The 26,791-nt window shown below is 36.9% G+C and overlaps 1 protein-coding gene across 3 annotated transcripts in view; it reads left to right on the top strand.

The window, feature by feature from the left end:
* The window catches only part of DMXL2 (Dmx like 2), a 156,256-nt gene that overhangs the window by 14,576 nt on the left and 114,889 nt on the right, over nucleotides 1–26,791 (top strand). For all 3 annotated transcript variants that reach the window (XM_069098053.1, XM_069098052.1, XM_069098054.1), the window contains exons 2-6: nucleotides 18,792–18,917; nucleotides 21,258–21,329; nucleotides 22,771–22,849; nucleotides 24,041–24,188; nucleotides 24,868–24,934. In XM_069098053.1, coding sequence (XP_068954154.1) covers nucleotides 18,792–18,917; nucleotides 21,258–21,329; nucleotides 22,771–22,849; nucleotides 24,041–24,188; nucleotides 24,868–24,934 — 492 coding nt within the window. The remainder of the gene's footprint in view (nucleotides 1–18,791; nucleotides 18,918–21,257; nucleotides 21,330–22,770; nucleotides 22,850–24,040; nucleotides 24,189–24,867; nucleotides 24,935–26,791) is intronic.

Here is a 26,791-nt window from a genome sequence, read left to right as displayed (position 1 = left end):
GACTTCTTTGGGGGAATTTAGCACAATCCTTACTTTTGATAAGGCCTCTAATTCAAGAGCGATAGAAGAATACCAGAACAATAGCACCATTACAACATTAATTTCTAATTTTCGTAATACAGTGAGACCTTGCTGAGTAAACTTCCACTGTATCCATCTATCTGTCTAATCTGTTTTTTGTCTTTATATCCTCTGTGCCTTTCTCATAGTAGTTGCTTAATGTGCTGACTGAATAATAGATTTTTAAAATGAGAATTGTTTATATACTCATTGAGGGAATTCTTGGTTGAGTGTTTTGGTAGGGAACAGGTGGGATTTTGGAAACGATATTCCATAGTATATCTTTACCATCACAGTCAATCAAAACTATTGAATATAAGATTCCATTGTGCTTATTGTTTATTGACCATAAAAAAATATTTAATTTAGTAGTGCCAAATGTTGTCTCAAAGACCCTTCTCCAATAAATATTATGCAAAATTCCTTTAAAGACACCAGAGATACTGTGTTCTGGATGACTGTCTGATTATTAAAACCACTTCAGGGATAAAATAGACATTCTCAGCAAAGATCATTGTAAATTAGATCCAACAGGGAGGCCAGATTGAAGACAGATTCCCATATAACTGGTGAAATTTTCTAACTGCTTATGTTTGCAGATTGATTACATCAGTCCTGGGAATATTATTGGACTCTTGGTGTCCAGTACTAGGGATGTAATAGTCTTGCATTTAAAAACATTATTTTTTTCCTTAAATTTTGAAAAAATTCTGAATTTGACAAGCACTAAGACCAAATAGAACAAAATACAAACATTTCCATATACAAAGAAAGAACCCCAAAAGAGGATTATGTAGAAAACGGGAATTTTTATCTGCTGCTGCTTGTTTAATTAAAAAAAAAAGTATACAATACTTTGAGATCACTCCTTTCAAAGCTGTCCTTTTCTGTGTCTTTTGAAATACCTCCTGTACTCTGTGCATTTAAAAAAAAGTTTGTGACTCTCTTAGTTTTTCTTTTTTTTATTTTTCATTATCACCACTCTTCATGTCTCTCAACCAAAAAACCAAGAAAAAAAACCACCCTTGTAACAACAAATAAACATAACCAAGCAAAACAAATCAATATAGTGTCCATTTCTGAAAATCTAAGGCTCCTATAATACGTGCTTCATTATAAGTCATCTGGAGATATAGTTAGTCATTGATTTGATCAGAGTTTTTAAGTCCTTTGAAGTTTTTTTCTTTATGGTGGTGTTATCGTGTAAATTGTCCTGCTTCATCTCACCTCATTCTCCTTCATTTTCTGCTTCTCCAGATTCTCAAAAATTATCTTTAATAATTTCTTACAGTCCAGTTACATTTATATACCAAAGTTCATTCAACCATTTCCCAATTGATAGATACTCCCTTAGTTTCGTCTTCATTTTTTTTTTTGAATGGGGGAAGGCAGGGCATAAGTGACTTGCCCAAGGTCACACGGCTAGTTTTGTGTTGTGTGAGGCCAGACTTGAACTCAGATCCTCCTGACTCCAGGGCCCGTGCTCTATTCATTGTGCCACCTAGCTGCCCCCCTGTTCCTCTTTTTAAAATCCCTCTTTGGGATTAGAAAGTGTATTTTGTTTGTGACCGTTCCCTCCCATGTGTTATTCTCCCTCTTAATCCCACCTCCCTATCCCTGCCTTTATCCTTGAGTTTCATGTATTTCTATGGTAAATCTCTCTGTGTTTAACCTTTTTTTGATCCAGTTTAGTTAATTATGAGGTTTATCTGTTACCTGCACTCTTTACCTCTTTTTCAGTGTTCATGTTTTTCTCTTGTACCCTTCATTATGAAAAATAGAAAGTCCTACATCATTCTTTTTCCTATATATATGTTTCCTTTTACCCTGCTTTTCTTTTCCCTTTTAAAACTTTCAGAATGGAATCAGTTCACCTCCAGTACCCCTGTTTCTTATTTAGCTCTCTCAGTAGCCTTTGAAGATATTAAGGTTGTGAAGGGATATGTTTCTTCTCCTAGTATTAGAATGTTAACCCTTCATCTTCATTCAGTCTTTTTCAATTGCTTAAATAAATTAACCTTTCTAGGTTTCCTTTGAGTCCTATTTTTGTACTTGGGGATGGGCATTTCTTTTTTCTTTTTTTTATATATCAAATACTTTATTACATCATTCATTTCCGCAAGATTTAGAGTTACAAATTTTCTCCCCATTTTTCCCCTATACACCACCCCAGAATAGCGATCCCACTGGATATCCCCTCTTCCAGTCTGCTCTCTCCCATACCTTCTTCCATACCTCCTCCGACTTTCTAGTAGGGCATGGTGGATTTCTATGCCCCAGTGCCAGTATATCTTATTTCCCAGTTACATGTAAAATAATATTAATAATAGTATATATATATACATATATATATACTTTATATATATAATATATATTTTAAATATTTGATTTTAAAACTTTGAATTCCAGATTCATTCCCTTCCTCCCTTGTCACCCACCCTTACTGGGAAGATAAGCAATAGGTTGTACATGTGTAGCTATGCAAAACATTTCCATAGTGGATATATTGTGGAAGACTAACTATATTTCCCTCCCTCCTATCCCACCTCCCACTTGTTATATTCTCTACTTTGATCCTGCGCCTTTTCAAAAGTGGGTGCTTCTAACTTCCTTCCTCCCCCAGCCCGCCCTCCCTTCCATCATCCCCCCTCTCATCCCCTTCCCCCTATTCTCCTGTAGGGTGAGATACCCTATTTAGTGTGTATGTCATTCCCTTCCTAAGCCAAATTCAATGAGAATAACGTTGACCCATTCCCTTTTGTCTTCCTATTCTTCCCCACCATTGTAACCATTTTCCCTTGCCTCTTCTATATGAGATAGTTTACCTCATTCTGTCTCTCCCCATCTCCTCTCATTATATTCCTCCCTCACCTCTTAATTTCACCTTTTAAATACCATCCTTTCCTATTAAATTGGTCCTGTGCCCTCTATCTATGTATACCTGTACACATATATACACACATTCACATATGTATTCATATACCCTCTTATATAGACATATATGTATGTGTGTGTGTATGTGTATACACACACATTTCTATTCCCTTCAACCATTCTCATACTGAGAAAAGTTTCATAAGTTACAATTACCGTTTTTCCATGTAGGAATGTAAATAGTTCAACTTTGAGAAGTTCCTTATGATTTCTTTTCCCTGTTTATCTTCTCATGCTTCTCTTGCTTCTTGTATCTGAATGTCAAATTTTCTATTCAACTCTGGTTTTTTCATCAAGAATGCTTGAAAGTCCTCTATTCCACTGACTGAGCATATTTTCCCCTGAAACATGATACATTGTTTTGCTGGGTAGGTGATTCTTGGTTTTAATCCCAGCTCCTTTGCCCTCCGGAATATCATATTCCAAGCCCTTCGATCCCTCAGTGTAGAAGCTGCCAGATCCTGTGTTATCCTGATTGTGTTTCCACAATATTCAAATTGTTTCTTCCTGGCTGCTTGTAATATTTTCTCCTTGATCTGGGGATTCCGGAACCTGGCTGTAATCTAGGAGTTCTCTTTTTGATATCTTTTTCACGAGGTGATTGGTGGATTCTTTCAACCTCTATTTTGCCCTCTGGTTCTAAAACATCAGGGCAATTTTCCTTTAGAATTTCTTGAAGAATGATTTCTAGGTTCTTTTTTTGATCATGGCTTTCATGTAGTCCAATAGGTTTTAAATTATCTCTCCTGGATCTATTTTCCAGATCAGTGGTTTTCCCAATGAGATATTTCACATTGCCTTCTATTCTTTCATTTGTTTGGAGCTATTTAATAGTATGTTGATTTCTCATAAAGTCACTAGCTTCCATTTGCTCCAATCTAATTCTGAAGGAATGATTCTCCTCAGTGAGCTTTTGAGATTCTTTTTCTGGCAAATTCGGCTTTTTAAGACATTCTTCCCTTCATTGGCTTTTTGAGCCTCTTTTGCCATTTGAGTTAGTCTGTTTTTAAGGTGTTATTTTCTTCCGTCAGGTTGTTGATTCTCATTTCATAATTTTCTTGCATCATTTTCATTTCTCTTCCCAATTTTTCCTCCACTTCTCTTATTTGGTTTTTAAAATCCTTCTTAAGGTCCTCTATGGCCTGTAACCAGCTTGTATTTTTCTTTGAAGCTTTTGATGCAGGAGTTCTGAATTTGTTGTCTTCCTCCTGTTCCATGCTTTGATCCTTTTTGTCCCCAAAATAGGAGTGTAAACTTGGGTTGCTCTGTTTACTTTGCTTCCTTTTCCTGGTCATGTTGCCACTCAATTACTTGACTTTTGGGCCTTTTTTTTTTTTTAAACAATTGGGGTTAAGTAACTTGCTCAAGGTTACACGGCCAGTTATTTTGTGTGGGTGCTAAGTATCTGAGGCTGGAACCGATCCCGGGTCTCCTGACTCTGGGCCAGTGCTCTTACTCACTGTGCCACCTGGCCGCCCCAACTTTTGGGCTTTTTGCTACAATAGGACTCTGCTACGAGACAGGGGAGCTTTGTCCCAATAGCTGGGGTTTTCTCAGCTGCTGAAGGTATTAGTTGGTTGCCCTCTCTGAAGCCTGCACATGCCCTGACAAGCTTGTCACACACCCCAGGACCTCCACCCTAGACCGCAATCCAGACCCAAGCAGGTTAAAGCAAGAGCGATTACCCCTCAGACTGGTTGCTTGGTCCCCCTACACTCTGCAGGCCAGGAGCTGAAGCTGCCATATGGCAACTGCATCGCCAATGTGCCTCAGCCACTTCTCTCTCCAGGTGATAATGGCCGGACTGCACTCCCAAACTACTGGATCCCAAAGTCCACTCTGCACTGACCTCTCACTTTGTCCTTAGCATCTATGTGTTGGTAATTCCGGAACTGCCACAGCTGCTGGTGATCTGAAGTCCTTCCAGCCAGTGACTGGTTGTGGCTGCCCTGAGGCTAAGACCTCCAGCTCCATGGGGACTGTGGTCGGTTCCCAGAGCACTGCACTGGCTGCTTGCTGCTGGCCTGCCCTCAGCGGGAAGTTCTTTGTGTCATTTTGTGGGTTTTGTAGCTCCAAAGTTTGTTCAGAGTCACCTTTTACATGAATTTGAGGAGGTGGAAGCTGGAGCCCTGTGGAAGTCCTGTTTCTGGGATGGCATTTCTATACTGCCTGCTGTCTGCCAGGCAGTGTTTTATAAATATTGCTTCTTGTACTTTTTTTTAAACCAGTATTAGCTCATTTGATCTATTTGAGCTATTATTATCATCTCTGTTTTACAGTTGAGGAAACTGAGGCATAGAGAAATTAAATTACTTGTCCAGGATAGACCTGAGTTCTAATCTAGCCTTAGATACTTACTAGCTATGTGACCCTGGACAAGTCATTCCAATCTGTATCTTTTGCGGAATAGTATATTTTGAGATTTCTTTGTTTATAGTAGATGTTGTAGGCCTTGTGTATACTAACCGTTGTTCTTCTGGTACTTGGACTTTTTTTTTTTTTTCTGACTCCTAATAGTACTTTTTTTCCTTTGATACTGCAGTGCTGGATTGTGACCAGGACATTATTCAGGCTCTATCTTGGGGGTTCTTTCAGGACATCATTGTTGAATTCTTTCTGTTTTCACTTTAACCTCTGCTAGATCTGGCAATTTAAATTTGATTTATTGAAATATGGTGTTCAGGCTCTTTTAAAAAGTCATGTTTTTCAGTATTCTGATGATTCTTATATTGTGCCTCCTTGAATTTTTCCTAGTGTCAATTGTTTTTTGATACCAGATACTATATAGTTTATTGCTACCTCCCCCAATATTTTGATTTTGTTTTAATGTATCCTCCTTGTCACATAATTTCTCTTTGATATATTCTGATTTTCAACTGGTCCATTGCTTGGGTAAGTCAGCAAGCATTTATTAAGTATCTGCCATGCACCAGGCACTGTGCTAAGGACACAAAGGCAGAAAACAAAAACATATGTCAGAAAACCAAGTTTCTGCTTTCAAGTATTATTTCCTAATCTCTCCAGCTTAAATTCTGGAATTGAGGCTTCGTTCCAGGGCCAGATTCTGGCTTTTGGGTGGTGTGATTGTCCCTCTTTGGTCTCTACCTGACATGCCTGGATTCTTTCCTTGACCTCAGTCTCCCTGGGTTAGAACCCCTCGAAGCTTTAAGGTTCAGAGAGCTGGATCTTTAGAGACCTCTAAGACATCTCAGGACAGTACTAAAGACCTGAGTCTACAGTGTCCATGACTGAGCTCTCCTGTAATCTGCTCTTCATCATCTCCAGAAACCCATCACTATCAAGATGAAATTAACACTTCGTCAGTACCCCTTGGCCTCTGATTGTGGAGGGTGGAGGTCTCATTGGATTCCTCCGTGATCCTCCACCATTAAAGAAGGGCACCCAGGGAACTTACCTCATCGTTTCTTACCTGACGAGTTAGAAACTCATTATTCTTTGAGTGAAATCAACTCTGAGACTCACCTCTTCCGATCAGTTCCCATCCTGGCTGCAGTACTTACTTCATCATTCCCCCATGTTGAGTAACCTACCTACTACCTCTTCCTTTTTTAGTTTCTTTTTGTGTTGCCTTCCGCCCTTGTACCTTTCTTTGTATATTCTCAGCGGTAGCACAGTGCCTGGCATACAGTAGGTGCTTAATAAATGTTTATTGACTCTGACTAACTCAGTGGCTGCCTTCCAGCTTGTTTGCCTCAGTGTGAGTGGTGGCTTTTCAGGCAGTTCCTTTCCTACTACAACTGAACTCTCAGTCTTAGGAAGTTCGAGGATAGATCAGTATTACTTATTGTAGTTTTTTTATTGGATTTATTGCTCATTATTCAGTCTGGTGTGATTTTTTTGGCGGGGGGGGTTTGCTATTGTAAGTATAGGTGTACTGAGCTGCTTGAATCTGTTCAGGCAACCATCTTGGCCAAAATCAGTAGTCTTATTGTATTCTACCCTGGTTAGAGCACATTTGATGTGCTATGTTCAGTTTTGGGCACCACGTTTTAGGAATGACATTGTTAAACTGAGGAGTATGCAGAGGTTAGTGATCAGAATGGTGAAAAAGTCATGTTGTGATGGGGATGGGCCAATTGAAGAAATTGAATTGTTCAGCTTGAACAAAAGTCTTAAGGGGATGGGTGTGTGTGTGTTTGGGTGGATGGGGGTAGAGTGGAGAGGGAGGAGAAGAAGACATGATTTTTTTTTTTGTTCTTTTGGAGGGCAGGGGTTAAGTGACTTGCCCAAAGTCACACAGCTAGTGTGTCAAGTGTCTGAGGCCGGATTTGACCTCAGGTCCTCCTGACTCCAGGGCCTGTGCTCTATTCACTGTGCCGCCTAGCCGCCCCCAAAGACATGATTCTTGATTTCCAAGTTTTTGAGGGTCTGTCTTGTGGAACAGAGATTAGTCTTATTCTTTTTTGACCCAAAGAAAGTAGTAATAGGTAATAGTATTATAGAGGCAGATTTAGATGTGACTGGGGGAAAAAGCAGTAAAGAATTAGATGAAGTCACTAATGGAATGTAATTCCTTGGAGGAGAGAGAATTGGTTTTTCTCTCAGGAAAGGCTTATATGTGAAGGCTGGAAGACTTTTTTTTTGGCCTTTGTTATAGAAATAGTTCTTGTTCAGAAATATGGGTGGACTAATGTGACTTTGAATTCCTTTCTAACTCTGAGATTGTGTTTTTATTACTTCTTGGATATGAGAAGTGGACAGAGGAGAGTCAAAGATAGTAAGTTTTCAGACATAGAAACAGCTATTGTGAAGTCAGAAGGAGTGGTTTGGTGACCTTTGGGAGTAATTTTCACTAGAAAGGTGGGGAAAGAAGCTTAATTGTAAAAGGTGAGGGAGAGGGCATGAAGTGAGGAAATGGAGTAATTGGTTTTTTTCAAGAAATTAAGCAATAAAAAGTATGGGTGGAAGGGGATATGCGGGGTAGGAGAACCCTACATAGTTAGAAGTGCCAAAGAAAGCTTCTCCTCTTGCCTTTTTGAAGGACTAGGAGAGCTGATATAAGTATAGATGGATAAATCATTATATTAAGTGCTGTATTAAGTGACAGGCACCATGCTAAGTGCTAGGAATATAAATAAAAGGAAAAAAAGACTCTCTCTTCTCAAGGAACTTTATATTCTAATGGGGGTTACTACACATAAAAGGCAGCTGGAAAGTCCTGAGAGTCAGGAGGTAAGCCAGGAGAGAAGTGAGCATGGATGGCCTTGGTGCTTCTTGAAATAGTTCTAGGGAGGAACTAACTAATCAGAGGAGAGGGGCTGATGTGAGGTATCTCCAGTGTGATAGATTTGTGTGTGTTTGTAGGAAGAGAGGGTGGAGCAGTAGAGAAGGGATCAGAAACAGATTAGATGGCTACCTAGAGGATGTAGGAGAGAACTAGGATCAAGGACAGATTTGAGGGAGTAATCACAATATGGATGGGTACCTTTTCTGGACCTAAAGGAATAGAATGGCCGAAAAGTATCCATGATGGAGGAGGAGGTCTGAGACTTTCAACTCTCTTTGTGGCCTGAGTCTTTTGTTGAAATGGGGTCTTAGGTTATCTGCTTTACATGTGCAAGTGTTCTGTGTTTGTCTTTGTTTTTGTCTTTGCCTCTAGTACTGTCATGATGCCTTGCCCTTGGGCACTCATTATTTGAATGGATGAAAATGAGGGGGATGGTAGAATGAGGTTCAATAAGGGGTAGAGAAGAGAGAAGAAAAGGTTTGGAATACTCTGGGGACTGAGAAATTGGAATAAGGTTGAGTAGAGGGATTGTTAAGCAACCAGTCAAAGTCCAGCTCATTACATTTGTAGTGGGTAAAGTCAGCATGACTTGGTGGCTTTTCCCATTGATAGTCAGCAACCCTGGAGCAGGAGTTGAGAAATTTGATGGTGGTAGTTACCCAAGTATGAGGAATTGCAGGTCTGCACTGGGAGAAGGTGAGGAGGGCAGAGATGTTCTAAGGGTATTATTAGCTAATGATACATTTAAGTAGCTGTCCTGTGGTGACGGTCAAGGCTTGTTGATTGGGAGGCAAATGACAGGAAAATGGGTAAGATGGAATGGAGAATAGGCAATGGACCAAGGAATTTGAACTCGTAGTAAAGGCAAATAGTAGTTTTAGCACGAATGAGAAAGTAGGGATAAATGGAAGGATCAGAGTTCTCTTAATAGAATGACTGTAAGCTCCCTTACATACACCATTCCACTTTTGTCTTTGTAAACCCGTTAGTTGGCACTGTGTCTGGCATATAGTAGACACTTAGGTATTTGCTTGCTTGAGCTTGGGATCTGAGTTCCAGATTTTGCAGGTGGTGTGCAATTCTGAGAAATGAGGTCTCATGTGACTCTGTGAGTGTATATTGAGGTTGGATAAAGGAAGGAATGATAAGAAGTTGGAGTTGAGAAATTAGAGTGAGAGATCGGGTTATTAGAAGGATTCTCAGTATGAATATTTGAAGTGCCTGAAGATCATGTTAGGGAATGGTCTATAGAAGAAGATAATGAATCAGGTATGAATGTTATTAAAATAGTTGGGAGGGTGACCTGGATGTTGGTAGATGACTTAACAAAGATGGGCAGGCGAGAAGGGGTGCATATGGTATATATACAGATACTGCAAAAATAGGGTCATTTCTTAAGTGTTGAGAATAAAACGGGCTGTCATGTTAAAGAATTTATCACTTAAGTGGCCAGCCTACTGGTGATGAATGGCTTTATACTTTGTTTAGCATTGGGCAGCAGACACTTGCTGGGAATCAACTCAGAACAGTTCTAGCTTGGTAAAATTTGCCAGAGGTTCTTGTGTTCTACTGGCCTAGCTTTCAAGAACCTAGAATCTTACCTCCATGGCACAGTGAAACATGGCAGCAGAATTTTTGTGGCGTTATATGGATTGTAGAACATTATCAAAGATAAACACTCACATAATGCCATTAAACAATATCCAGAAAATGTACCATTGAAATAGGAGATGGGAACAGGCTGGTTATGTAGTGAGAGGAATTGCCAGAGAGCTCTCCTGGTACCCATGGAAAGATCAAAGATTTAGAGAAAAGCCTTCAACGTGGTGACTAGATCCTTTATGGAGGGAGAAAGCATAGTGCAGGGGACTGGGTTCAATTCCTTGCCCTTTGCCCCTTGCTACCTCTATGATCTTGGGCAAATCATTTAACTTCTTGAGTCTCATTTTCCTTATCTGTAAAATGAGGGACTTGGACTAGATGGTCTCTAGGCTCCAAATCTCTGTTGATTTATAGAGGACATGGACAATAATTGCATAGAATGACAAAGCACAGTTGGGTTGTGATTTGCACCATTTCCTGCAGTAGGAGTACCTACAGCTGTGAACTCACAATTCATTGAAGTATTAAGAACAATATCTTTTCTTTAACATTATATTAATGGAGTTCTAAATAACATCTACAAGTTAAGAAAGTTGTAAACCAGTTGCATGGTATACCATTATCTAAATGAGAATGAGGAAAGAGAGAGAAGAATTAGGGTAATGGAAAGTAAGTATAAATGTATGGAAGGGAAACTATGAGCCTGGTGACTGGGAGGATTGTAGTCTCCTCAGTAGCACTAGGGAAGTTAACAAGGAGTGGGGTTTAGGGGGAAAGATGAGCTTAGTTTTGGACATGCTGTTTTTGGGATGTCTGTGAGATAATCAGTTTGAGATGTCTAATAGGTAGTTGGACTTGCAGTCTGGTGGTTGGAAGAGATTCTAACTAAATTCCTAATTGGTATTGTCATATATTTTCTCATTTAGTGGAAACTTATATGTTTTACCATAATGGGGGAAAATGTGAACTTTTTTTTAAGCTCTAAAAAGGGAACCTAATACTTGAAAAGGTTGGGGACTGTTGGTAGAATGGACTTGGCTTTTCTATTTCTTCCTTAAGTTCTAGCTCATGGGTGCCTTTGGTGGTGTTAGAAGAGCTAAGAGAACAGACTTAGAGCAGTCAGAATTATCTTCTAGCAGTGAAGTTGAGAGTTTAACTTAATTTGATTTAGTTAGGCCACGTTGAACCACATTGAATAGAATAAGGCTGTTCTTTAAGTTAACCTCTTGGTTAACATCATTTTTACTGGACTTTTTATCAGGTGAACTTTTTTTCCCTTTAAATTCCAGAAGCTTCATGATTTTCTTTACTAGTAACTTTGGAAGCCACAAGTTTGAGTGATCTTTAGACTTTGACCCTGCATCAAACTCCTTTAAACCAAGGAAAAGGATAATGTAACTCACCATTTTATGTAATTGTAAGAAAAGACATAGATGATTGTTCTGTGCGGTGTATTTGTATTTCCATCTTTGGCACCTTAAGATTTAAAAAGTCTTAAAAATCAGAAAATTAATATTTTCAGGATGTGGATTGGAAGAGTAATTATAGTGTTGTCAAGATTTAAATATTCATTGCAAATAGAGAAGACTGGGTGGGAATACTGAGTATTCAAAAGTGTACCCAAGGATCAATGTATTTATTTAGATATTAAAATCCCCAAAGTAATGTAGAATAATAACATTGTTATTGTAATTACAGCCTTCCAGTTCAAAGATATTTATGACTTCAGGGAAGTTTTTATTTAAAAATTTTTTTACATAGTAATTTAAGTTTTTGAAGGCGTTCACTGTCTGGTTTTGTACTTTGTATGTCTTTAGTACCTGGAACAGTGTTAAATTGTGAACTTGATACTCTGAAATTTGTCAAAGAATCAATAGCATCCTGCTTTTTTAGGCTGTAGCTATTCGAAAGATTAATATAATGACATTATATTTTTGAGACATTTCAAAAGGGAAACACTGGGGAAGGTGCAAGTATTTATTAAGCACCTACAGTGTGCCACCCACTCTGATAAGGTACTTTACAAATATCTCATTTGGTCCTTACAATCATGTGAGGTAGGTGCTGTTATTATCTTCATTTTATAGTTTGGGAAACTGAGTCAGACAATGAGTGTCTTCAAAATAAAGTGACTTGCTTGAGATAACACAGCTAAGTCTATCTGAAGTCAGATTTGAACTCAGTTCTTCATGCTAAGCCCAGCACTCTAGTCACTTTCCTACCTAACTACATTGAAGGCCACCTTATCACTGCACTGCACCAGATGTCCTTACTTCCTGGTTTACTCAGGAAATCAGTGCTATCTGCTTTGAGTTACATCTTCTCCACTTAGAACTTTGCTCTCAAAACCCCTTTATGTCTTCTCATGTCCTTTTCCTTTGCTCTAGTTTTTGAGAAAATAGCAGCCCTCCTTCTTTCATCTTCATTGACAGATTATGAAAAAGAGCATTACACTCCATGCCAACATTTCCTTCCCATTTACTTGTTAATTTTCTGCACTCTGGCTTTCAGCTGAACCACTGTGGAGAGCTGCTGTCTTAGAGGTTACTCGTGATCTTCAAATTTTTTTTTATTATGAATTTTGAAATATAAGCAAATAAAAATAGATCAGCATAAAAAAGAGGGGTATATGTATTGTATGCCATCTGATTTTCAGCTATTATACTCATGCCCTTCTCTCTAAAACCTTGGACTCCATCCCTGGCTCCTCTACCCCAATAGTTGAATTTTCTCCTGATGTTGACAGGGCCGAGGCCTCTTTGTTACTTCCTGGCTTTTGGTAGAAACTGTCCTGCTTGCTAGTATTTATATCTCCAAAGCTTAGCACAGTGCCGGGCACATAGTAAGTGCTTATTAATAAATACTCTGCCTTTCAGTTTTTCCTTTTTCCCCTCTTTCCTAGTTGTAATTTTTGGTACCTTTAACTTGACTTAGGATGACATTATGCCTGATGCTCCAATTCTCCGAGAGCTTTTCTCCTCTTTCTCTCTGCCAATGTCCTGCTTTGTTGGCCGTCACAGTGCATTGTAAAAGTAACATCTCCAGTGTAGTGGGTCCTGTACTTAAAAGTTATGTTGGTGCTTCTTCCTCTCCCTTCCTCCCCGCAATTCTCTTTTCCCAACAACAACTCTCTCCTAGCAGAACATTTTGGAACAGAGAAGTTAGTTAATCAAAACAAACCAGCTTATTGACCAGGTTTGACAGTTTATCCCTCATTTCCTACAAGTAGCTCATCATCATGGGGCAAAGAATGTTTGATGGTTGATGGCCTAACTAGTTACTGTGTGATTTGAGTTTTGCTCTATTTAAGTGTTGTTTTCCTTCACATTATTGAAGTCATTTTGTGGTCTCCTCTGTTCTGTTTACTTCACTTTACATCAATCATAAAGGCTTTCCCAGTTTCTCTGAATTTATACTCCACAGTAATACTCCATTACATTGACATTGAACATCTGTTCAGAATTCCTCGGTTTATGGGCACCCATTTAATTAATTTTTTTGCTGTTACAAAGAAGTGTTAGGATATAGTGTGTGTGTGTGTGTGTGTGTGTGTGTGTATTTCCCTTTGACCTCATAATTGAGTCAAAAGATATGAACAGTGTCATCATTTTTCTAGCGTAGTTCCAAATTGTTTTCCTAGGTGTTTTTCCACAACCAAGCTTTCTTTATAGCAGCAGATTTCCGCCTAATCTAATCAGATTTGCTCTCTTAAGTATACTGAAAGGGGGAGTTTTGGAGTAGGGAGGAATGAAGATGAAGGAATAATTCATAATTTTTTGACATTCAAGTCAGCAAGCATTTATTCAGCACCTGTTATGTTCTAGGCACGGTGTGAAGTGCTAGGGATACAAACAAAGGCAAAAGATAGTCTGTGTTCCTCTTAAAGAGCTCACAGTATAATGGGGGACACAAAATATAAACTACATACAAACAAGGTATGTACAGGATAAATTGGAGATAATTGCAGAGGGAAATTACTAGCATGTAAAGGGGAATCTGGAGAGGCTTTTTAGAGAAAGGTGAAATTTTTTTCCATGTGATTGAAAGAAACCAGTGAAGCTAGGAGATGGGAGATATTAACAGGTCTATAACTGGAGAGTATTAAGGAGTTGTTATTAAGGAGAATATTAAGGTAGATGAGGCCTAATAAGCATGAAAGAAGGGGCTTCATAAATGGATTGTGCCCCTCCATATAATTGTGCTTAGCTCCTGTTGTCACTTTGCTGAGACCCCCAACAGTGGTTCTTTTCCTTCCCCTAATATGAAGTTAATTTATCATTCAGGTCAAAGATAACTCCTTTCTTTTTCACTTGCTCTGTCAGGAATTAGCAACCTGAAATAGCTGAGGCCTAGGATACATGCTGGCCTAGGGATAATATGGATTCCCAAAAATTCCTTGGGAAAGACAGGAGACTACCTTTCTCTTTCTATCTTCCATGTTATATTTGTGTAATGAAATTTTGCCTGTCTTTTGAGATCCCTATCAAATGCCATTGCTTCCATGAAACCTTTTCTGACTCCCTCAGAAACCATTTTTCCCTCATCTGTACTCTCAAAGAACTTGAATTTCTTTTATGTGCATATATTCTGTTATGTTGTAGTTATTCATATGTTATATCTTACTATTAAATTGTAAGTTGCGTGAGGGAAAGGACTGTATCTTCACACTGCTAGTAAGTGCTATCATTTTCTTGAATCTACAACCTTTCAATATCTACTAACTCCTTCACTGTTGCCTATAATCACACTCACATCTCCCTTATTCTTAAAAACAAAAAACCTTCGTTAGATCCTACCATATCTGCCAACTATTTTCCTATATCTTTCTTCCTCTTTTCATATAAAGTCCAATCACTTCTTCCTTTCCTTTCATTCGTTCTCTTCTAAACCTACTGTAATCTGGCTTCTGACCTCATTGGTTAAATGCAGTTGTCAAAGTTTCCAGTGGTCTCTTAATTGCCGGATTTGATGACCTTTTCTCAGTCATCTGCAACATTCAACACTTCTGATTTTTTTCATAGGATCATAAATTTAGATCTGGATTATGGACTCAGAGCTGGAAGGGAACATAGAGGTCATCTAGTGCAACCTTTTCATTTTATGGATTCAGTTAAATTGAATAACCGTTTATTAAGTGCTTTCTATAAGCTAGGTACTATACTAAGCACTAGGGATGAAATAAAAAAGGCAAAAGATAGTTCCTGGCCTCAAGAAGCTTACAATCTAATTGAGGAGGCAGCATGCAAACAAATATATATAAAACAAGATATTTACAGGAAACACAGGAAATAATTGACAAACGAAGGCACTGGAATTAAGGCTTTTTATAGGAAGTGGGATTTTAGTTGAGACTTAAAGGCAGCCAGGTCAATACTTGGAGTGGAAGAGGGAGAGCATTCAGGTGTGGGGTCAACCATAGAGGATGTCCGGAGCCAAGATGTAGAGTATTTTGTTTGTAGAACAGCTAGGAGGTCACTGCATTGAAGAGTAAGTGTTGGAAAATGTGATATAAAAAGACTGGAAAGGTTGGAGGAAACTAGGTTATGAAGAGCTTTGAATGCCAAATAGAGGTCTTCTAACTCCAGAGGCAGGCTATTTCTTTTCTTTCTTTCTTTTTTTTTTTTTTTTTTTCATTTTTGGTTAGGGGACTTGTCCAAGGTGTGTGTGTGTGTGTGTGTGTGTGTGTGTGTGTGTGTTTTAAGTGTCTGAGGCCGGATTTGAGCGGAGGTCCTCTTGACTTCAGAGCTGGTGTTCTATTCACTATGCACCAAGCTACCCCATGGTGGGCTATTTCTACAGGACCATGCTGCCTTCTGCTCTTCGATGTTCTTTCTGCTCTGGGTTTTCATGACTGTTCTTTTGGTCCTCATACTTGTGATTGCTTCTTCTCAGTTTCTTTTGTTTGATTTTCATCTATATCAGTCACTCCCTGTACCAATAACTGCCCCCAAACTTCTCTTCTTAAAGATGCTTGTCTATTTTCTCTAAACTCTCAGCTGGTGATCTCATCAGCTTCGTTTTAATTATTACCTCTATGCAGATGATTCCCCAGATTTATATATCCAGTCCCAGTCTCTATACTTAGCTCCATTCCTGCCTCACCAACTGCTTGCTGGTATTTTGTGCTGTAGGAATCTCAGACTCACCATGTCCAAAACAGTTTATTATCTTTCCCTACTAAACCCTCCGCCTTCCAGAATTACCTGTTGTTGAAGGCATCTTCTCAGTCTCCCAGTTTCACAATCTCAGTGTCATCCCTGTTTCCTCTCTATGAATCACCTCACATATATAATTGTTGTATTTTTTCCTCTATAATTGGAGAAGGAAATGTCAAATCACTACTGTATCTTTGCCAAGAAAACTCTACATGGGGTCATGAAGAGTTAGTTGGACACAACTGAACAGTAACAACAATAACATTTCTCTCTAATATCTTTAGTGTGCCCCTCCTTCTCCCTGCTCACACAGCCATATACACCTCTTCTCTTCACGTCATTTGCATTATTGAAGTAGCCTTCTAATTGTTCGCCCTGTCTCAAGTCTTATATCTTTCTCCATTCCAATCCATCCTCCACTCAGTTGCTAAATTAATATTTGAAGGATGTTTGACAGTGCCTGGGCACAGTTGGTGCTATATAGATTGGTGATGTTCTAATAGCATTCTTTAACCATTTCCTTTTCCAATTTTGCTTCCTTGGTTTGTAGCAGTGATACAAGTATTGGGAGAAAAAAATGAATTTGGATTGAGCTACCATGATATAGTGGAAGGAGCAGAGCATTTTGAGTCAGAGGACCTGGACTTTGCCACTTTACTCTGTGTGATCTTATCATATCATAATCCCTTCTATGGGCTTCAGATTCTTCATCTGTAAAACGAGCTTGTCAGGGTAGATGATCTAGAAGTTTTCTTCCAGTTCTAAATCTAGGAAATGGTGGGGTTTTGTTGTTGTTGTTGAAAAATCATTGTCTTGACAACATTAAACACACATGAACATGGAATAAGGCAGCTAAATGGCACAGTATTGGACGTAGAATAAGGAAGACTGAGTTCATATCTTTCCTTAAACATTTACTAGATGTATGACCTGGCTGGGTCAGTTTCTTCTGGCTGCTTCAGTTTCCTCATCAGTAAAATAGGGATAATAATAGCACCTATCTCCTGGGGTTGTTGTGAGGATAAAATGAGATAATTTTTATAAATCCACTTTGTAAGCTAGGACAATAAAAATACTAGCTATTATTACTGCTAGCTATTATTATTTTCACATACAAATAATAGGAAAAAATTTATATATGTACAGATTTTCTTTTTTTAAGTACATATTTAATTAAGTACATATTAAATTTAACATTGGAGTGCCAATATTTGTCTGTGTTCTTTTCAGCTTCCTTTTGTACATTTAAAAAATATTTCATTGATACTTTTTTATTATTTTTTATTTTTCTATATCTAACTCTGCTCTCTCTTCTCCCACAACTCAACCTCCATTTTAACAAGTATAGTCAAGCAGAACAAACCCACATATAGGACATATCTGAAAATTGCAGTCTCATTTCTGTACCTAAGTTCCATTATATCTCTGCTAAGAGGTGAGAAACATGTTTCATTGTTAGTCTCCTGGAGAGGTGATCAGTCATTGTATTAATCAGAGTTCTTTGAAAATTATTTCCTTTACAATGTTTTATAGTTATTGTAAATTATTGTCCTGGTTCTGCTTATTGCACTGTGCATTATAAATGCAGACAAGTCTTAACAAGTTTTTTTGAATCCATTCCATTTGTTATTTCTTATGGTACAATCATAGTCCATTATATTCATATGCCCCAGTTTGTTCACTTATTCCACAATTTATGGGGACTTTTCTACATGAATTTTTTGTGCATTAATTTACCTATTATTGGTATACAGTCACAATGTAGTTTTTTATAAGTGCCTCTACACACAGGCAACATGATGTAGTAGAAAGGATACTAGACATGGAGTCAGGAAGACCTTACTTCAAATTGTACCTTGAACACCTGTGAGCCATGTAACCTGGGGAAGTTACTTAACTCTTGAGGCCCAGACCCCAAGACTTTCAGGTCTTCCCAGTTGTAATTCTTTGATCCTATGGTTCATTTCTCCTAAATTAAGTTTCAAGTTGTATAATATTAATTTTTGCAGGATTTAGGTAATACTGTTGTTAATCTCACCTCCTTTGGTCACACTATTTGTATTGCTGCCTGGGCTTTTTTTTTTTTATTAGATACTACTTATGGGCATATCTTGGATATCATTAGGCAGTGGTAGTTACTGGGCAAGAGATGACTAGTAGAGATCTCTGTCTTGTCATGGCCCTGGTCATGAAGAATGCAGGCGCTTGTAAAAGATTCCCCACATTATTTTTAAATATATGTTACTTTAAAAGATACTTGTGAGTCTTGAGTTTTAGCATTTTTTAAAAAGAGACTTGTTTATAGGATTAATCAGAGGTAGCAGGTAACCTTTTGAAGAAATGTTTTTATGTTTGTTCTTACCATACAAATTCATACAGTTGCAAGAGAGGAAGAGGAAGTTCTGAGAAATGTGGAAGTAGGGAGAAGTAAACTCAGAATTTTAGAGTTGGAATGAACATTAGAAATACTCTAGTCCAGTTATGTGGTTTGCTCCTTATAATTGTGTTGAATAGGGACTTTCCCCAGGAGTTTAATTCTATATTACATAAAATATTTTTGTTGCCGTGTCTGTGCATTACAAAGACAAAGGATCTTAAATGCTTTTACAGATGTTTGTTTTATCATGTAGCTTTTAAAACTCTTACTTTGTAATTGATAATATCGCTATTAATTTTATATATAGTAAAAGATACATTGAACTAAATCTTTTGGAATAAATTCTTTAAAGTATTATATACCATCATGTAAAATGTATGAATTTTATTATATAATCCAAAATGTTTCTTTCTAGGCATATGGATCAGGCTGTGATATTGTTATTTTGGCCAATGACTTTGAATGTGTGCAGATCATCCCTGGTGCTAAACATGGAAACATCCAAGTCAGCTGTGTGGAATGCTCTAACCAGCATGGAAGAGTAAGGAATTTAGTAACTTTGTTTAGAAAACAACCAAAACTCCAGACAACCCCAGCAAAGTATAAAAGATAATCTATTGTTGAAAATGTTGTGGGAACCACAAAAGAACTAAATCTTTATCTGTGAGTGGAGATAAACTGCTAAGTGCTGCTAAGCCACACTGATACGGTAATTTAGAAAGAAATTCAGAAGGCTTCTGGCACTTTCCTGCTGAATGGAATGTGAAATCATCCCATCTTTTTTTCCATATCATTTTTATAGCCTCTTTCAGATCGAAAATGTATCCTGATTTGTGCCTTGCCCATCCATTTTTCTTCCACTTTTCTAACTTCTCCCCTGCCCTTCAAAGAAGCCTTCACCCCAAACTCCAGGATCAATGCCATGCAGATCCAGGGAACCCAACCAAACTTCAGTTTCTAAACCCCTGAAGAAATCACATTATAATTATGAATATTTTATAATATTGTATCTATACAGAAGGGACTGTTCTGGAATGGATTAATATCCTTATTTGCTTCTGGGATCCAAATTTGATTTTTATAAATTCTGTATATGTTAAACATTGATTTAATGAAAAAAAAAACACCCATAGACAAGATTACATTTTAATGAGTTTGACAAAATAATGATTAGATGGCACTTCTGAATCATTAAAATAGGATTTTTACCTGCAATAGTGTTTAAACTCAGTTTTAAAGAAACTGTTTATTATCATATGACTTCAAATTTTATTAAATTTTGAGTCTGTTGACATAATTGTGACTGATTTGCCTCTTAAAAACTGGAAATGCCCAATGAGAAATTGCATATTCATAATTCAAAAGCTGCAGAATTGAAAACAGATCTAATATTTTAGCATGTAACTATAATTTATTGTTCACTTTTCTTTGATAACTCTTTTGTTCTTTCGATCTAGCTTGTTGTCTATATATTTTATCAGTCTGTTGCAGAGAAGTATGGAAGGTTTCAGATTTCTCTCATTCATTTTTCAGTGTTCTACTTTTGCATGTAAGGTTGCCTTAGAGTCTCCTAGAAAAAACAGTTCGTTGTATGACATTCAACAAAACAAATTTCACTAGGCCATTGACTCTAAAGTGATGCTAATATTGACAAATAATTTGGCAATACAGTTTTTTTAAATACAAAGTCAGCTTTATTAAATTATACTGACATGTACCCTCTTTGCTCCCTCAAAACAAAACAAGTCAAAAAACAAAAAAAGGCAAAATCATGAAATTTGAGCAGTTTGTCTCCTTTTTTGCATTTCACTGCCAGTGGTGGCTACTCATACTTTCCCACTTCTAAAAAATAAATTGGGTACTCAGTTTCCTTCTTTGTAAGTCTTTTATTACCTTTGTTAATTGAGTTAAGTTAATAATGCTTTGAAATTCATCCACATTAAGGTGTTATTTAAATAGCCTTTACATTTTAAATTCCCCTGTGGAAAAAATCCTAACTCAGACCCTTATTAGTTTATGATACCTGGACAAGTCACTCATCTTTAAACCTTAGTTTCCTCATCTGTAAAATGGGGGGCTGCACTTCATGTCCTTCTAAATGCCTCTTCCCACTTCTAAATTTATGCTTCAATGAAGGGAAATCTTTTTTCTACATTAAAATACTTTCATTTTTCAGTAAGCAAGAGAAGAGGGTTTTTTTTTTTTTTTTAAGGGGCTGAAATTATTTGAGGGTTTTCAGTTGGCCCTCAAGGTGTACCTGACTCTTAGCCATGTCTTTGCTCTGAGAATAAACCAGAAGCAGTCATTCTGGGAACTGCAAGAGAAACTTGCCTCTTCTTTATCTATCTTTTCCTCAGCCTAATCCCTTTCTTTCATTTGTCTCTCTCCTCTCTGTTTATTCAAAGACTCCCAGATAAATATTTTTTATTTTTGGTGTACCTTTGGTGTACATTATTTTTCGGTGTACCTTTGGTGCACATTATTTTTTTAGGGAATAGTTGGATGATTTATGTGCTATCCTACAATGCCCATAATTATGCCTTCTGTGTTATAATGGTTTCTCACAAAGTAGTGTGTTGTAAATACAGTTTTAAGTAATAAATATATTACTGTATTTAGGATTTGCAAAATGTAAATATTTCTTGTAGACCGGAATAATATTTTCTTTGAATAAGTCAGTTGTGAATTCAGGAAGGAAAATCCTACCTTGTTCTTCCCATTTACAGAAAGTATTTGGGGGTGTTGTAAGAAATGGTCCAGCAGTTAGAACTTTTTTGGGCATTCATATAGTTTTGTGGTTATGCACAGTTAACTTATATGTCCATCTAGAAGATACTTTTATTGCTTTTTAAAATTAAATATCAATTTATTATTTTTTCAGATTGCAGCTTCATATGGAAATGCTGTTTGCATTTTTGAACCCTTGGGTATCAATTCTCACAAGAGAAATTGTGTAAGTAATTAATGCAGCATAAGTCCTTGATTTTTTTTAAGTTATGAAGTTGCTTGATTCTTGATAACTGATGGTCTTATAAACAGACAAATTAAGGGGATTTAGTTTTAGAAGTGAAAGAAGTTTTAATGGTATGCATAGGAAATAAAGATAACTCTCTTCCAGTACTGTCATTTGGAAAGGGGATAAGTCATCTATGTAGTTCTGGAAGGCAGAATGAGGATCAGTGGGAGGCAGATTTTGCCTCAGTATAAAGTAATAATTAGAACTTAATATGTAATTAAGAACTTAATATATAATAATTAGAACTGTCCCAAAATAGAAATAGGGTACCTTGTGAAGTAGTAAAGAATATCAATAGAATCTAGTAGACCAATTGCCCACATTCTAGATGAGTTGTGATATGTATCAGTGCAGGAACTATCCCCACGAATGAAGTCACAAACCCTTTGAGTGAAATAGAGTACTAAGGGTTATATTGCTAGTTTTTCTCTATTTTGTGTCATTTTGAACAATTTCATTCATTTTCCCTTCCTTTCCTCTCAAGTTTTGGAGAGTTTGAGCTTGAGCTACCAGTAGGTCATGTAGTTAAAGATATGTAGCAGATAAATGGAGATGTTGTATTAGAATTCAGTAGAAAGATGTGGACTGGATATATAGGTTTGGAAATTGATTTTGGAGAGCTACAAATGAACCCATGAAAACGAATGAGATCCAGGAATGAAGGTTGTTAAGAATGGAAGCTGACTTCTCTTGGAAGAGATGTGGACATAATGTTGCATACATTGTTAGATGTACATGTTTCATTTCTTGTTTTTGCTAGCCTTTTCTGTATTATAAGGGAGCATTCAATTTCAGGGTAGATAGAGTGTTATATCTGGAAATGGTGAGAGTATTATTTTTGAAAAGAATGAAAGTCAGCCAAAACCTAGTTATGTGATAGATAATTTTACCCTTTTCCCAGTATTGTTCCCCACTTCCATCTTTGAAAGTGAAAATATCAAAGAGAAAACGAATAACTTATTCAAGTAAATATATTATAGTACTAATGATTATATTATTACTCTTGTGATTTCTTTTCAAGTCCAATTTCAGTTTAGGTATTGGATCTAGAGGCTTGTGTTCATTTCCATTGTAGCAAACATACCAAGAGAAACAATTGAAAATTCAAAATGTTATTTAAAAGCTAAACAATCTACCTTTCACATGATATTTAAATTTAATTATTGTTTTGTAGAATAATAGTGAAATGTAAGCATTAAGCATTTCTATTTATGGAGCTGAAAGAGAATTAGGAAACCTTATAATTACATTGATTTCTGGTCTAGTTTTCTTGTACCTTATTCCCAAGGGGGGAAAAGTGCTAATGCAGTGACAGTAACTCAGTTTGCTTGTTTTTTAGGATTTGCATAATGTTTTTTTTTTTCCTTTTGTATTCTAGCAAGTCAAGTGTCAGTGGCTTAAAACGGGACAGTTTTTTCTGAGTTCTGTGACTTACAACTTAGCATGGGATCCCCAAGGTAATTGGAAATGTGGAAATATCAACAGTTTCAATTTGTAGTCACATCTTGCTTTAAAATGTTCTGTTATTCTGTTATATAGCTAATAATGTAGATAATGAATATTATCAACAGAATTTAGTTTTTTTGAGGAGATAGTAAACAAATATTTATGCTTTCTAATACTGTATGCATTTCTTTACATAATTGTTTATAATAGGTACTAGTCATTATGAAATGTATATTCCAGAAAAGAGTGATAAATATTAGATAAGTATTTCCCCACCTGACTTGTACCATATATTATTATTAATGTGTTCTCTATTAGACAAAATTAAAAATATGGTACAAGATGGGACGAAAATTCTCCTCTTTTTGTTTTCACATATATTATAGGAAATTAGAATCTTTAATTTAGAAATACTTGAAAATTATATCATTACTAAGGCTTTAGTGACTGGAGAGCAGTGAAGAGTTCTCAGAGGCAGCTTTTGTATACTGGAAGGAGCCCAGAACTTGGAGGCAGAAGACCTGATTTTGAATTCTGGCCGAGTGACCCTGGGTAAATCACTTAGTTTCTCAGAGCTTCGTGTTCTGTTTCTTTAATGTTGAGATTATAGAGGCTGTTGTGAAGCTCAGGTGAGAACATTGTATGTTTTATAAACAATAAAACATTATGCAAATGACTTATTATTTGAGCCCCTAAGCTGTGACTAGGATTGTTTGGTTGATTTTATAAGCCACACACAAAACCAATCTCATTGTTTTGAGTTTATACTTTATAATGTTCTCAAGACATAGACATATTGATGGATATCTGGCTCTCCATGATTTTTTTTTGACCAAACTTTGACTAGTAGTATTTCTTACTCTCAGGGGAGTCTCAGAGAAATAAAATATACTCCTAATTTCTTTCATAAACTGGATTCCTCCCTAGTAACAGAACATTTTTACAAACCTGGATTGGAAGGGTGAATCTTCTGAAAAACTTCCTGCCACAGGTATACTGCCTCAGCTAATTTCCTAGTGTTAATTATAATCAAAATGTGTTATGTACATTGTCTGTATTTTTCTTTGTTGGAGTAACAAAATGGCTTCCAGAATAGTGTCTTGTATTTTCCTGGTGTATTCTCCCTTTTTTTTTTTTTTAAAGTAAAGCATGTCAGGGTGTAATCACATTGCATATTCATTAAATAACGTTTCAATTTTCAGGTAACAGATTGCTAACAGCAACTGATTTGGTACAGTTATGGGCTCCTCCAGAGAGTGACATTCTAGAAGAAGAGGAGGAAATTGATCAGGTCAAAGATAATAAAATTCCTCCTGTTTTAAATGATTGGAAGTGCATCTGGCAATGCAAGTAAGTTAGCAGTTCTGCTTCCTGCATGGTTGGACTAAATAACCAAGGTCTCTACCAAGATTCCAGAACTTAACAGGGGGTTCATGAGTTTATCAATGTTTTTTAATAGAGATGTTCTCCTTAATATTACTTTTGTAGTTTTGTGTAGCATTTCATTTAGATAGGTTAATCCACAGAATACCATTTCTGGAAGAAGAAACCATATATAATGTAATCTTTCAATCTATTCTGTACTTGATTGTTCTTTATGGTTAATGATAGCAGTAGCCCTAGTACATAGCTGGGCAGTGGGAGGCCTCTCTATGGTTTTTGTTAATGGATGGGGATATGTGTGTCTGTCTGGTTTTAATCATGAGGGATTAGGATGTTTGCAGTGCTATCGACAGAACATGAGGAAGTCAAGATTGGGACAGGTTAGGGAGAGATCATTTCTTGATGAGATCAATCAGTTCTTGACATGTTATATTTCAGTGGTTAGGAGATCTGAGTGGAGCTTTTTTACATAAGCATGATGTTTGCTCCTTGAGAGGCAGAATTAAATTTTTATTATTGCTTTATTTTAAGAATTATATTTCTAAAAAGTCTTATTTTAAGAGAAATGAAAAATGAAATACTGTGTAGCTATAAAAATGTTTTGGATCATTTATGTATGTTAAAATACTTTATCTTCATTTCTTAGAACTTCAGTGTCTGTACATTTGATGGAATGGTCCCCTGATGGTGAATATTTTGCTACAGCTGGAAAGGTAAGGGTAGGAACAAAAACTCAAGGAAACATGAAAATGTTAAAAATGTGAGAATTCTCTACTTGAAAAACAAAAAGGAAATGTTTAAGAATTTTAAGTGCTTTGCTTTTCCTTTACCTTAGTCATCCTTTATTCTGTCTTCCCCTCCCTCCCAATAATAATACCTGGGTTTTAGTGTGTAATGTGCCTGACTTTATTCGTCTAAGTGATTTTAACTTTTAGCTGTTGTTCAATTTGAAAAAAATCAGTAAAAAAAAAAATGACTGTTTAGCAAGAGCTGGCATATAGGTTATTTTGAGGTCAGACTCTAGATGTGAAGGAATTCATTTAGCTGTTCTCTTTAACCATATGGACCTTTTATTAACATGAAAGCACATGGACCTCTAGCAGCAAAACTAATTGAAGCAATTGGTATAGCAAAATAGCAAATATAATAGCAAAATTCTGGCAGATAGCCATATGGCCTGTGGATGTTCCAGTTGAGGGTGTAGTTTTATGGTGGTTTAAGATAAGCAGGTCCAAGTAAAGGAGACAAGGAATTTTATGGGAATTTTATGATATAAGATAAGGAGAAGTTTTATGGTATTTCAAGATAAGGGGAAAAGGACTTTAGGACTCTCTCAGGTTAGAGGATAAGCTACAGAATGAGCCCCCCTTAGGAGGGGCCTCACAAAGTACTGGAAAAGCAGCCCTTAATATTCTCTTTAACCCATAGGGTAACATACTCTGTATCTACATCATATACATTGATTAGAAATTTGGATAAGTACAAAATTTTGATTTCTCAAATGCAAATAAAACTGAGAATAATAATTGAGACATTCTTCCCTCCAAGCACATTTCTGAACCATTGACTTCTACTAATTTATAGTCTTTACAAAGATTTATCTTTGTATCTCCTCCCCCCCCCCACTTGTCCTACAGGACTTAGCAGAGTGATTTGCATGCAGTAGATGTTCAATAAAAGTGTTTATTTGAATTAAATGGAATTTTGAGCTAGGGAATCAGGGGATATGCTTTGATCTGCTATCTTCTGACTGCCCCTGGGGATTCTCTAGGTGCCTTACATAAAAAGACTTGTCACTATAGAAGAACTCTTGAGACTGCCATATAGGGTTCTTGATAGAACTCTTTTATTTTATAGGTTCTGGTGATCACAGGACCCTAAATGCTTTTGATTTAGACCTGGAAGATGAAGTTCCTTTTCCTTACTCTTCTGAGGCTTTTATCAAGAGCTTGATATGGTATATGAGGGAAAGCACCCATTGCCATCTTGGAAATAGGCTGTGAAGCCTGAAAACCCCTAGGTTACCCAAAGCACCCTTTCCCTAAAATAACCCCTTGGAGAAGACCTTGTTTAACTCATTGAAATACCATTTCAGTATTTCTTAGTTGGGAATATGTGCTCAGATCCTATTTTTTTTTATTAAGTTATCTATTATACACAAAGTACTGTGTTGAAATAAAGTTCTCAGGTTATCTGAACCTACAAGGGTAGTGAACTGTGCTATGATAATTTTCCTTTTTAAAAATTTTCTCCTATATAAAGTTGCCAAGAATATTAATTCTCTTGGAGCTCTGGAATTAGAACTGGAATTAATGCTGTCTTGAGGATAGTCGTAGGATTTTAATTCTAGAGCTGGAAAAGACTTTAAAGGTTATGTAGTCCAGTACCTTCCTCCACAGGCCCCCATTTTACAGATGAGAAAACTGAGGTTCAGGAAGGTCACACAGGTAGTATTAGGGGCACAGCTTGAACCCAGACCCTCTGACTTAAGAACCAGTGTTTCTTTCACATCTCCTATATCAAATTGAATTAACTCCGAGGGAGATGCAGAGTATGGGACAAAAGTGCCC

The sequence above is a fragment of the Petaurus breviceps genome, unplaced genomic scaffold (assembly GCF_028583685.1).
Source record: "Petaurus breviceps papuanus isolate PSGF00001 unplaced genomic scaffold, PetGlider_PUasm1.0 37, whole genome shotgun sequence".
NCBI lineage: Eukaryota > Metazoa > Chordata > Mammalia > Diprotodontia > Petauridae > Petaurus > Petaurus breviceps.
The sequence above is the reverse complement of the archived record's forward strand: the minus strand, read 5'-3'. Positions and strand labels throughout refer to the sequence as shown.